This window comes from Crinia signifera, chromosome 2 (genome assembly GCF_055691185.1).
Source record: "Crinia signifera chromosome 2, ASM5569118v1, whole genome shotgun sequence".
In the NCBI taxonomy this organism is placed as follows: Eukaryota; Metazoa; Chordata; class Amphibia; order Anura; family Myobatrachidae; genus Crinia; species Crinia signifera.
In genome coordinates, this window is record NC_139218.1 from 58,817,774 (window position 1) to 58,832,299 (window position 14,526).

General features: G+C 44.8%; 1 protein-coding gene across 2 annotated transcripts in view; it reads right to left on the bottom strand.

The window, feature by feature from the left end:
- COL26A1 (collagen type XXVI alpha 1 chain) overlaps positions 1–14,526 on the bottom strand; it is a 382,256-nt gene that overhangs the window by 30,547 nt on the left and 337,183 nt on the right. For both annotated transcript variants that reach the window (XM_083172204.1, XM_083172203.1), the window contains exon 5: positions 489–639. In XM_083172204.1, coding sequence (XP_083028330.1) covers positions 489–639 — 151 coding nt within the window. The remainder of the gene's footprint in view (positions 1–488; positions 640–14,526) is intronic.

Here is a 14,526-nt window from a genome sequence, read left to right on the forward strand (position 1 = left end):
TTAATGACCCAAAACACACCACTAAAAGCACCCAAGAATGGATAAGAACATAAAATTGGACTGTTCTGAGGTGGTCCCCCCATCATAGCACAACCACCTACCTCATGCTACCCACAGAAACCTCCAAGGTGACTCATCCAGTGATAAAGTTAAAAAATAAGTTTTGTTATGAACAACTGTGCAGGCTGGGAATGTAATCCTTCATGGTGGAGCTCTTGTACAACTAACCTTTCACCTCTTTCTTTTCCAGATTGCTCATTTTAGACAGATTACTTTGTAGCTTGACCCATAAGATTAGTTTAGTCATCTCCTGAAATACATCTGCTGCGCACATTCCACTGCAATGGCACAAGGTTTCTAAACCTCTTAGCACTTCAAAAAAACAAAACACAGGGAAATCCGAGAAAAAAGGAGTGATAAGAAAAGGTTCTCAGACCCCGACTAACCAACAAGGATATATGTATCTGTATGTTTCATCCCATTCCCACCTGGTGGAGATTTAACGGATTTCCTGAATATGCCTCCTGGGCTGAGCAGAGGAATTGCATCTGGCAGGAAGCCTTCATTCCACACCGCGGTGCTTCTTGTGATCGGCAGGTCATTTTCTGACACTCTCCCTGCCGTCTCCAGCCTGATAATCTAGAAAAAGGAAAGAAATAAAAATAATATGTTTGTAAAATGTCTTAGCTGCTATTATTTATCTATCTATAAGAGTTAGCAAGAATATAAGAGTATCATGTATAGGCCAGAAAAGTGGTGATTTAACTATATTTGTAGGTATTTTATACATGGCTATGTCCATGGCTATAGCACCGCAGCCCCCACGGCCGCGGGGGGGGGGGGGGGGCGCTGTGCATGTGTGGGCACCGGGGGGCTGTGGTGCTATAGTTAGCCCCCTCCCGTCCGCCCATCTGCCGCCCGCCAATCTGCCGCCCGCAGCCTTACCTGACTTCACTGGTGGTCATTCTTCTGCTAGTGAGACGGACCACAATAAAATGTCCGCCCCATATAGCAGACAGTTCTCTGAAACTGTCTGCTGTATGGGGGCGGACATTTTGTGTTGGTCCGCCTCACTAGCAGAAGAATGAAGCCAGCAAAGGAGCCGGGACGGGACCAGCAAGACAGGTAAGGCTGCGGGCGGGGGGTGCGGCGGGGGGCGCCCCCCATTAACGGCGGGGGGGGCGCCTAATTCATAGTTACGCCACTGGCCATGTCTTGTAGTGAATATGTACAGCCTATGATGGCGGTGTGCTGCTGGAGGGGGCAGGACCACAACAATATGGAGTCACTTGCTTTGGTTATGGGTTTCTTTTGAAAAACATCCTTATGATTTGATGTTTTATTGTGGAATTTGGATCCCAAAAATGTAAACTTGAAGAGAATGATTTAGAAATGCATTCATTCACGTCATTTTAAGATGCTTTTTTGGCCCCATATAAGTATTTATATCTTATCCAAGATGCTATTGCATTTTCCATTTTTTAAGGGGTGTGGCCATTAATCCTACTTCAGTTCCTGTTCCCACAACTGTCTCAATAACCCTGTATGCTGCATGCATTGACGATAAACAACAATCTTCCATAATTTGGGTGATTTTTTTGCATTAATACTGTTTCTTACAGTACACTCTGCTTTGTTGGTTGATGCAGTCACCCAGTGCAGTAAAGTCCCATAACAAGGTTGATTTAGAGGAGGTGGGCCATCTTTCCCCCTTAAATCCCAAATTATCAGCAATAGCTTGTTGTTGGCTGATAGCACCATGATCCCTCCAGCTGATTCATTTAATTCATTAGCGAGGCTGCTATTGTGTATGAAGTCACAGGCATCAAGTTGCATGACTAAATATAATACAAATTTCCATTTGCACAGTGGCAGTAATTCTGTTCTCTTTAAAGTGGAAAACAACAAATGCTTTTAATGTAACTTTTAATTTAAAATTAGGGCGGTGTGATTAAGGCACGGAGCGGAGTTACACCTGGAACTTCTCCACAGAAATTGGCTCTATGGGCAGAAATCAATGTGATGAATCAGGATGCGCAGCGAATCCTGTTTAGGATTCGCTGCACAGTCGCCGTGTTTCAGAGGGCTGGAGCATTCGCTGCCAGCCCTCCCTGTCGCCGTATTCAATGCCGCAGGGGCTCGCTGCCCCTGACAGCAAATTTTAACCCCTGCAGCGATTGCCCCAGGGAGCCGGGGGTGGCGGCAGGCAGGGAGATGGAAGCCTCCCTGCCTGCGCCAGACACTGCCCCCCGGGAGAGCTACAGTAGCAGGGGACTGGGGTAGGGAGCCGCTGCACTGCTCCCATTTGGCATATGTAATGAGCGGAAACAGTGAATATATGAATATCTAATGAGTGGCTCTCGGCCCCCTGCTGGCTGCAATGTGTAAAAAAAAAAAAATCAAATTAAATATATATTCACGTGCAGTCAGTACATAAAAAATAGCATGCCCTTTCACAGAAAAAAATACAGATTTTTTTACACCAAATAATAATAAAAAAAACTTTATTTTAAAAGATCACAGTTCAGTTCACCATAAAAAGATGGTGAGGCACGATAACACACGGCGAAAATCACAGAAAGCAATTCGCCATCTGATCATTGAATACACTCACGGCGAATCACATTGAAAAACCCATTGAAAAACCACAGCGAATTACGGTGGCTATCAGATGGCAAATTGTCCGTCATTCACTGTTCGCCGTCGGCGAATAGTGCATGTTGAATAGGGCGAATCAGTTTTTCAGTAAAAAGATTCACCCTAGAGCACGAAAATAGCACACATTCGTCGTAGAACATGGCGAATCAGCCTCATTGAATACTGCCCTATAAATAGTGCTAAGCACTAGGCACTGTGCAATTTTTAAAACTTCTACATTATTACAGTATATATTGTCAGATGTGGATGATGTTGTTATGTTATGATTGGTTGATTTTAAGAAATCTAGGTTTTCATAATGAGGTTATCAGACCTGATCACAGAAGTTGTTCTCAAGATCGGCAAAACCACTGCCGGCTGGGCAGATGTAACATGTGCAGCGAGAGTTTAATAATGTTCTGTTTTTGTACAGTACTTTGTACTTTCACTTGCCAAATATGTTTGGTTTATTATGCCACATTGTTTGGTTAACAATGACTGATTCATTTAGGTTATAATAGCCCATACAAACTGCTGATATCGGCGGCCATGGGGACACGGCAGGGTGCGGTCATTGACAAGTGTATATACACTTGCTGATGCTGGCGGGAGGGAGTGATGGCGCAAGGGGGGGAGCATGGTCCTAACAACATGGCCCAGGTCAATGGTGCACTCCTTTGTCTGTACATGCACAGAGAATGGGGCAGCCGTTAATGACCCACGGGAGCGAGCATTGTGCATTGTTAGAGGCATACACACTGGAAGATATCATGAACGAAATCGCTCAGAAGGGCTATAATGAGTGATGTTGTTTATTATATTGCCCAGTATGTACACACTTTTATTTGTATTTTGGTATAATTTGGGGATTAACTGAAGGCTTCCTAATAGAACCAACTCCTTAACTAAAAATTAATGACAATAAAACCTTAGTTTTAATAGTGAGCATGATAAATTAATTTGGGGGATTTATTCATTTACAGCCATCCATGTCTTTACTGACCCTTTCAGTCACACATTGAGCCTAAGTCCATGGTGGTTATAATGCTGAAAACAATAATATTATTCAGAATGACATCAGACTTATGTGTGACCTTACTCGTAGTACCAGGTCATGGCAAACCATACAAATTAAAGGACCATCAAATACATTATAATGATTGCAATAAAGAAATAGGCCCTTGGTCCCTGTAAAGCTTCTAGGGAGGAATTCAGAGAATGCTAAATGGCAGCACTGATTGTAAATTACACCCAATCAGAAAGGCCAGCCAGCATCTTCTACCTCCACCAAGGTGCAGCAACATACTGCATGGTTGTCTGCTTGCTGGTTGGTGGATGGCTGGAACTATCCACCAACCATAGCACATTGTTCTCTACCTGCCTCCAGCCAGACAGCAAATGGCTGTCAGCTTGCTGCTTGGTGGATGATTGGAGCTATCCAGCAGTAAGGGTGCTGACAGCCTTTCACTGTATGGAAGCATGTGAAGAAATGGTGCGGAACACAGGAGGGATAAGTTATGAAGGTTCTATAACATTGTTTCCTGTGAACGGTTGGCATGGCCCCCAGTGTATTGATTTGCCCATAGCCTTTAGTACTGTTAAGATGGTAATGCTTAGAGATGAATGCCAGTCAGTGCATGTGCCATATTAGAGAAGACGACATCCTAAATCTTGCGTCGCCAGCTGTCACAGGACCTGGGAATGGGGGAGGGGGGCTGTAGAAAAACAAGTTTCCATAGTCCCTTTTTTTGTCAATATGCTGAGTTAAAGCCCATACACACTGGTCGACTTTGCAAGTTTGAGCGGCTTTCAGCTCAAAGCTGCCCAGTGTGTATACCACAGCGATGAGCGGTGAGCGCTGCTGCGCGCTCCCACATCATCGCCAGGAAAGCCACTCATCTGCTGGTATTACCAGCAGATTAGCGGCTTTGAAGATGGCTTTGCATAGCACTGCGTTATGCAAAGCTGTCCTCCCCCCATCGTTGGCGCCAGGCAGGGCGAATGCACAGTGTGTATGCACTGAGTGGCTCTGAATGCGATCATCGCTGTCCATACAGGCTGGGCATAGTCGCCTAGTGGGTATGGACAAACTCCACTGCACTGCATTTGGTTAGTAAATATACAGTAAAGGATTTTTCTGATCACTGAATCTTGAACAGCTATTGCTCAATGCGTAAAAGGCCTGTACTAAACTGCAATCATTGACTTATAGAAGCTGCTGATTTAACCTTTCCCGTGCCCTCTGATATTATTGCACATTTATATTTAGAACTATTACAGCTTTATACCATAAAACTAATGATATACCCCATACAGTTATGTATGTACAGTAAGTTCAGTAGTAACTATCTGCAAAAACATACAGTGATGGCGAGCAAGATGATACAAAATAATCTTATCTGGAAACAGCACTGGTACAAGATCAAAGCAGTGCACACATTATTTGCACAAAATGACATCATACTGTATGTACCCACATGCTGGAAGAAAGAGAAAATCCCTGGGAGAATTGGAGGCTCTTGGAAGACTTTGAGCTGTAGGAGTCTTATGACACACACTCACTATCAGACCTAGCAATTTCTGATTAATGGTTGCTCTAATTTCACTGTTCATATACTGTTTGTTCCATCTGAGGCATAGGTATCTGACATATAGGAAAAAAGGAACTTTACTGAATTTATTGCTGGTTTCTGGAGACACATACAGACAGGGGCGGATTGGTGACTAAATCCGGCCTGGGAGATATCATAGAGCCGCTTGGTGGGGGGTGGTGGGGTTGACATCATAGAGCAGCCCGGGGGTGGGGGGGTTGCTGACAGGTTGTTCGGGAGGGGGGCGCTGGCAGGAACAGTGAGATTACCCCATACTTTGTGACGGAGTGGATACTGCACTGCGGCGCAAAGTCTTGCATGGAGGGGGAACAGCTGCTGCATTTGGGAATGGTAGAGACTTGATCCCCTTCAGTTTTGATTACAGGATGTGATGTTCAGTGAGGGCGGAAGTTGTTAGATGCCCTCAGAATGTTTTTTATTTTATCTGTAATTCACGTAGGTGTAGGTTATTTTGTTTTATTTTAGCTGCATTGTACCCTTGTGGGCTCGCTACACTCGCATGCTTTACTATTTAGCGCCGCGTACGTCACTTTGCCCCCAAGAGTTGTTGACTGCAGTTAGCGGCCACGGCCCAGCCAGGGGATATAGCGGTGGCCCAGTAAGGGGGGAAAGCAGACAAATCCGGACCGGCCCATCGGGAAATGGCCAGCACTACCCAGAAATGCCAAGCACATTTCTAAAACCCATAGTGTGCACAATATCTGCAGATTATATATTTTTTATCTGCTATATTACAAGGGTTTACTAGTTATACTTTGTCTTTCTCCACATCATCACTCTCCAAAGCTTAGTACATAGGAACCAGTGGTGGTTGAGTCCAGTATTCCATATTGTCATGTAATACAAATACAGATTAAATAGGAAACAATGGTGTAGCGTAAAAATGGAACTTGATATATCTCATTAAACGTTCTATCGTCACTCTTTACACTGGAAGCAGGTGCACACAGAGACAGATTGTAACCTGTAACTCTATATTGTGAGAACATCCAGCCATGGATTTAAAAACCCAGCTTTGGTACAATCCACTACGAAACTTTTAAATCATAGATTTGTGCTTTGCAGCAGAACTCTGTTCAATGTGTCACATAAGCACATTAAGTTGATAAATTAGATTTACAGCTAGGCAGTAAATATGTACCGTGCACCTGATTCTCAGTATGCCTTGCCAACTTTGCAACTAGAATGTAAATATTAAAATCGCAAGATGGCGCTGTTCTTCTTTCTCATGTTTCTTCAAGTACAGACCTTAATATACAGTTGTACTATAGAAGTTCAAAGCAGCCTTCTCTTGTAAAGCTGTAGAAGACTGGGTGAGATTTAAAAGGGTGAGAAATTCAGAAAGTGAGAGATTTGGGAAGAAATATCGTTTTTTTTAAAGCGGCAATCATTTACACTGCAACACCTGTTTGATTTTGCAGTGTAAATGATTGCCGCTTTAAAAAAACTGGAGATTTCTTACCAAATCTCTGAATCTCTCATCCTATTAAATCTCACCCACTGTATCAATGAGTGCTGTCTAAACTGCTGCTCTGTGGGGTTGTGAATACACTTATACAATGGTAAAAAGCAATAGAAGGGTGAGCTGTGCTCGGTTTCTCACTGATAGTAATAACATACACAATGGTATTGAAATAATATATTATATATATATCAAGAGCAAGTTAGATGTACTATGTACGTATATAGGTCTGAGTACTGTTGCTAATGCGATTCAGAGCTGAAAACAGGTGTTGGTTTATTGTATTTACCGCTGTGAGTCAATGGATGTGTCTGATGAGTGTAATTGACACACGGACATATAGAGGTGGCTGACTGACACTAAGCGAGCCCTCTGACGAAGTCCGCAGTGACGAAACGTGTTGGGGCGTGGCCTAGCGTCAATCACCCGAACAGAACGGACGGAGAGAGTGTAACCACTCCGACTAGCAGTAGGAAACTGCTGTTTTATGCGTTCAGTCTCGGTCTAGATACCGCCCGATTTGGTACTTGATTTTATACCACCAATAATCTTTTTAAAAGAATAAAAGCTTTTTATCTGTTCGATTGCACTATGGAGTGCTTCTTTATATTTTTCTAGAAACTATTTTTTTCCTGTGGATCCAGGAGCCCTGTACGGGTATTTTAGAAGCAGCCGGTCTCAATCAAAGACTTAAGTGCAGAGAAAGTGTTGAAAGGAATCACCTTTTTCTATCCTGGGCATAGGCATGCGCAGCCCATTTTCTTTGGGGGTGCACCATTGAAGGGGCGTGTCCATCACCGCCTACTGGATGTGTCCATCGCTGCCTATTGGCCATTAATGCAAACTAAATAGAAGGGGACTTATTTATGTATAAGCACTTCACACTGAAATCATTACCCCCACACACATACCGGAAACAGAGACAGTGCGCGGCGAAGGCGCACTGCAAAAATTTACACTGTAATGTCCATTACACATAACGCCACATATAGTAATGCCCATCACACAAAATGCCATGCACCATGGGGCTCACACAGGAGGCCATATTTAGACAGATTCTGGGGCTGGTGCAAGTTTCAATTGGTCAGCTGAAATTGTGTCTATAGATGCACCAATTAGTACTTCAGCTCCTGTAGTCAATGCAAGTGGGTGTCTCAGCCCTTACATATAAACATACAGGTACAGTATGTATGTGTGTGTGTGTGTGTGTGTGATATCTAGAGACAGGATTATATGCATTTGCATATTTGCATATGCATTTGCATATTTTGCCTATTCTCACTGGTTATTGCATATTTTACCTAAAATCTAGTGATGGTGCATATTTTAGGCACCATCCTCTTCCCACCCGCGAGTTACAGCACTGCTTTGCCCTGCTGCTGCGGGCCAGGTAGTGGTAGAGTGTGCAGGCTGGGGCAATGCACAGTGTTGCGAATCTTGGATGTACGCTATGTCTGACACTGCTCTAGGTTGCCAATCCATGTTGATAAAACTTAGTCGGGGCGGATGCCATTACGAAGCTCCTGAACCTTTGCCTGCCCCTGGCCTGGGACTTTACACCAAGAGACAGACTTCTGCAGCAGAGGAGGTGGGCGGAAGGGTTGTGACATCGCGGAGGAAATGCCATGTCACAGTAAGTATGCAGCGCAGGGAGGAAGCCTTCCACTGCACCGCCCTCACACGCTATGCTGACATTTGATCCATCGGCGCTGGAGATGAGGGTCCGTGTAGTTGATCCCAGAAGAGCCTAGGATGCTGCAGTATGCTGTAGCAGCGAGGAAGAAAAAAATCCTGTGTACAGCACTAGACATCTGCAGATGCTGTGGGCCTATTTTTGAGGTTTGTTTGCAACTAATTGTATGCTGATTTTTAAATAAATAAGTTAAAAATTACTTTTTTTATTATTTAATGTAGCATATTTAACACTTTTTATGCATATTTTAAGTATTTTTCATGCATATTTGCATGCATATTTCAAGCTTTTTATGTTGCATATAATCCTGTCTCTAGTGATATCTATCTATAGATCACACACACACACATTGATAAGTCAACACACTCTCTTCACTGTAATTGCTGCACCCCCTCCCCCATATTACACCCTGTACAGTACATAAAGCACATTGCACAAAACACTATAGTATATTACATGCAGATTCCCCCATATTACCATATACACAGCACCCCCTCCCCCATATTACACCCTGCACAGTACACACAGCACATTGCACAAAACACTATAGTATATTACATGCAGATTCCCCCATATTACACATATTTACATATACACAGCACCCCCTCCCCCATATTACACCCTGTATAGTACACACAGCACATTGCACAAAACACTATACAAAACACTATAGTATTTTACATGCAGATTCCCCCCCCCATATTACCATATATACAGCACCCCCTCCCCCATATTACACCCTGCACAGTACACACAGTACATTGTACAAAACACTATAGTATATAACATGCAGATTCCCCCCCATATTACACGTATTTACATATACACAGCACCCCCTCCCCCATATTACACCATAATACATTACACACAGCTAATACATGCAGCACATTGCACACAACATATTCAATTATACATAGCTGCCCCATATTACACGCAGTACACACACATGATACACCAGCCCCCATTTCCTCAGTGCACACAGCACTCACCTGGCTGAGGGCTCATGTCAGGGACTTGCAGGGAACCAGCCATGTGGTGAGGGAGGGAGGCGGAGAGGCAGGAAGAGCTGCTGGTCTGTGTAACACGGAGCTGAGTGTGGGGGCGGGCCCAGCCTCAGGGAAGCCCCGACTGCAGTGCCAGATGAATGCTGCCTCGGCTAGGATTGTGGGAGGAAGGGTGACTACCTATGCGCTCTGCACTGCTGGCTGCTCCTGATCTCAACTCAGGCAAGCAGAGCTGGCTCTGCCTGGCTGTAATCGTGCGGGGGGTGCCCGTAATTAGGAGGTGCCTGTGCACCCCCGGCACCCCCTGTGCGCACGCCTATGATCCTGGGACATGTAATTCCACAGAAAAGGACTGGTATTTAAAGACTTTGCGCATTTCAAAAAATTCTTTGAGATATATATATATATATATATATATATATATATATATATATACCATACTAGGTGATTCATCGCGCCCTACGGGCGCTCTTCACACCGTCGTAAGGGGCTGCGCCCCCTTAATGTGTGAACATTTGTATATGAGAAAGATGGTTAGAATTGTATGAAAGATGGCCTGTATTGCAACTTGAGTTATAGGTGAAATGTGTTAAATAGAGAGCATATGATTTGGAAGGGGGTGTGTATTGTTTTGTTTAATTAAAAAGCGGTTACAGAGTAAGATGTACATTGATAGTGTGGGTGGTACAGTGACATTTGTGGGTGTGGGGGGGGGGGGGCTGTGTGTGCATGTTGTTTAGGTGTGTGTGCAATAATATAATACGGTGTTTTTGAGTCAGCGGCTCCCCACTGGCGGAGGTCACGACACAGGAAAACAGGAGGCTGGGTAGTGATAGGGGTGTGTGGAGATACTGTGCAGCTTCTGCCAGTGGGTGAGGGTCCAGTGTGGCAGTACAGGAGTACAGGATGGTGGCCCTGAGTCAGTGTCTCCTCCTACTGGATGGGAGTTAGGGTACATGAGAGCAGGAGGCTGGGCTATGAAGCATAATAGGGGCATGTGGGCAAAACAGCGTCAGCGACTCCCCAGTGGTGGAAGTTACGGTTCAGGAGAGCAGGAAGCTGGGTAGTGATAGGGGTGTGTGAGTATACGGGGGACTAAAGAGGGGCTTAGGGGTGCCGTGAATTGTGGGAGGGGCGTGGGGGGTGCCGTGAATCAAGGGAGGGAGGGGGCGCCGGTGTCCGCGGATCGCGGGAGAGGGGGCGGGTCCGCAAAGCGTGGGAGGGGGTGTGAATTGCGGGAGGGCGGGGTTGCGGGAGGGGTGTGTGTGCGGGGGGTGACGTGAATCGTGGGAGGGGGCGTGAATCGTGGGGGGGGGGGGGTGCGCGGGGGGTCCGTGAATTGCGGGAGGGGGGGGGGGCACGGGGCGCGATAAATCACCTAGTTGGTTATATATTCTTGTAGAAGGATGGTAGGATGTTGCTGTCATTCAGAATGCATTTAAATAAACAGTAATAGTAGCAGTAAAAGATCTGACTTAAAACACCTACAGTAAAACAGAACAGGTGTTATATATTATACAAAGAATTGGTTGATGATGGCTGACGTGCACATAGTTGTCACTGTAAAAAAATTGCTACAAGAAAAAATCAACACAGAAAGGTCAACACATGTAAATGTTGACATAAGTGTGGCACTTCATTGGTGTCCATGTCGACACATGAGAATGAATATGAAAACATTCAAAAAAGAAAAATAAATCTTCAAAAACTCATGTCAACCTTTTTCATTGTCGACCATAGCCGTGTCAGTGTTTTGCATGTGCCATTTAATCCTGGGGTTGCCGTGAATCGCGAGCGGGGGAGGGGAGGAGGGAGGAGGTGAGGTGTGTCCGCGAATCACGGGAGGAGGGGTCGTGGGTGGATGCCGTGAATTGCGGGAGGGGGGGACACGGGGGGTTGCATTGAATCATGGGAGGGTGGGTCGCAGGGGCGGGGGGTTGCCGCAATGACAGGGGGGGGGGAATCGCGGTAGGGGGGGTCGCGTGGGGTGGGGGGTATCGCGAGGAAGGGGGGGCCTGGGGGGTTGGCACAAATCGTGGGAGGGGGGGTCGTGGGGTGCCATGAATCGCAGGAGGGGGTGTGTCACGGGTGGGGCCGCAAATCACGGGAGTCGCCGCAAATTGGGGGGGGGGGTGTGCTGTGAATCGCGGGAGGGGGGTTGCCGCGAATCGCCACAAGAAAAAATCAACACAGAAAGGTCAACACATGTAAATGTTGACATAAGTGTGGCACTTCATTGGTGTCCATGTCGACACATGAGAATGAATATGAAAACATTGAAAAAGTGAAAAATAAATCTTCAAAAACTCATGTCAACCTTTTTCATTGTCGACCATAGCCATGTCAGTGTTTTGCATGTGCCATTTAATCATGAGGTTGTCGTGAATGGGGGGGAGGGACACATTGTTCTGTTTCTGGACTTTCTTCTTAATTTATGGATTACCATCACCTGTGCTTAACCCCTTCCTGACAGAGCCAGTTTTTGCGTTCCTGACAGAGCCCTTTTTTTCAAATCTGACAGGTATCACTTAAGTGGGGATAACTTTTTTTTGCTTTTACTTATTCCAGTGATTTTGAGATTGTTTTTTCGTGACACATTGTACTTCAAGTTAGTGGTAAATTTTCGTTGATACAGTCTGTGTTTTTTTGTGAAAAATACCAAAATGTCGGAAAAAAATGGAAAATTTAGCAATTTGCAAAATGTTACATTTTCTCCTTGTGAGACAAATAATCATACCACTCAAAATAGTTAATAACTAACATAGACCATATGTCTACTTTATGTTTCCATCATTATTTCAACTTCCTTTTAATTTTTTTGGACACTAGGAGGCTTACAATATGAATAGCAAATTTTCAAATTTTCAAGAAAATTTCAAACACTGATTTTTTTAGGGACCAGTTCAGTTCTGATGTGACTTTGAGGGACTTGTATGTGAGACACCCCCATAAATGATGCCATTTCAAAAACTGCACCCCTCACAGTATTCAAAACAGCATTTTGGAAGTTTGTTAACCCTTTAGGTGTTTCACAGGAATTAAAACAAAGTGTAGGTGAAATTTCAAAATTTCATTTTTTTTGCAGATTTGCAATTTTAATACATTTTTCTAAGGAACACAGTACATTTTACTAGAGAAATGTGACTAAAAATTGATTCCCCCAATTCTTTTGTTTTCATAAATATCCTATATGTGGCCCTAGTGTGCACGTTGACCAAACCACAGGCTTCATAATAGAAGGAGCACCTACTTGATTTTGGAGCCTCCTTTTTATGAGATTATTTTTTAGGCACCATGTAGGTTTCTAGGCACCATAAGATGCTAAAAGTTAGGAACCTCCCCCACAAGTGACCCCATTTTGCAAACTACACCCTTCAGGGATTTCATCTAGGGGTATAGTGTACATTTCAAACCCCCAGGGGTTTCACCAATTTTGATACAACTGGGCTGTGAAAATGAAAAAATTTAATTTTTCATTTTCACAGCTCAGTTGTATCAAAATTGGTGAAACCCCTGGGGGTTTGAAATGTACACTATACCCCTAGATGAATTCCCTAAAGGGTGTAGTTTGCAAAATGGGGTCACTTGTGGGGGGGTTCCACTGTATGGGTGCTTCAGGGGTCATTCAACCAGAATCTGTGCTGCAAAATCCAAAAATCACTCCTTCCCTTCTGAGTCCTGCCATGCCCCCAAATGGTATTTTTTGGTCACATGTGAGGCATTGCCGTACTCGGGAGAAATTGGGGCACAGATTTTGGGGTGCTTTGTCTCCTTCATTCCTTGTGAAAATGAAAAATTTGGAGCCAGAACTGCATTTTTGTGTAAAAAATTAAATTTTTCATTTTCACAGCTCAGTTGTATCAAAATTGGTGAAACCCCTGGGGGTTTGAAATGTACACTATACCCCTAGATGAATTCCCTGAGGGGTGTAGTTTGCAAAATGGGGTCACTTGTGGGGGGCTTCCACTGTATTGGTGCTTTGGGGGTCTTGCTAATGCGACATAGCACCCACCAAAATTCCACCAGAATCTGAGCTGCAAAATACAAAAATCACTCCTTCCCTTCTGAGTCCTGCCATGCACCCAAATGGTATTTTTTGGTCACATGTGAGGCATTGCCGTACTCGGGAGAAATTGGGGCACAGATTTTGGGGTGCTTTGTCTCCTTCATTCCTTGTGAAAATGAAAAATTTGGAGCCAGAACTGCATTTTTGTGTAAAAAATTTAATTTTTCATTTTCACAGCTCAGTTGTATCAAAATTGGTGAAACCCCTGGGGGTTTGAAATGTACACTATACCCCTTGTTGAATTCCCTGAAGGGTGTAGTTTGCAAAATGGGGTCACTTGTGGGGGGGGTTCCACTGTATGGGTGCTTCAGGGGTCATTCAACCAGAATCTGTGCTGCAAAATCCAAATATCACTCCTTCCCTTCTGAGTCCTGCCATGCACCCAACTGATATTTTTTGGTCACATGTGAGGCATTGCCATACTCGGGAGAAATTGGGGCACAGATTTTGGGGTGCTTTGTCTCCTTCATTCCTTGTGAAAATGAAAAATTTTGAGCCAGAACTGCATTTTTGTGTAAAAAAATGTAATTTTTTACACAAAAATGCATTTCTGGCTCAAAATTTTTAATTTTCACAAGGAATGAAGGAGACAAAGCACCCCAAAATCTGTGCCCCAATTTCTCCCGAGTACGGCAATGCCTCACATGTGACCAAAAAATACCATTTGGGTGCATGGCAGGACTCAGAAGGGAAGGAGTGATATTTGGTGGTGGAATGAATGGTGGGTGCTATGTCGCATTAGCAAGACCCCCGAAGCACCAATACAGTGGAACCCCCCCACATGTGACCCCATTTTGCTCACCAGCTTTGGGAGGGGGGCTGGCGCTGCGGCTGGTGGGGGGGTGGGAGGGGTGCTGGCACTGCGGCAGCCGGGTGGGTGGGAGGAGGGGGGGCTGCGGGGTGGGGGGGGGGCTGGCGATCGGTGGTGATCGGTGCTGTACTTAACAGCACCGATCACCACCGATCACTGTGTTACCGAGCGGCTTAGCGATCGCTGATTGGGAATCAGGGACAGCAGACATCTCCAAACTGTCACCGCGTCTATAGACGCG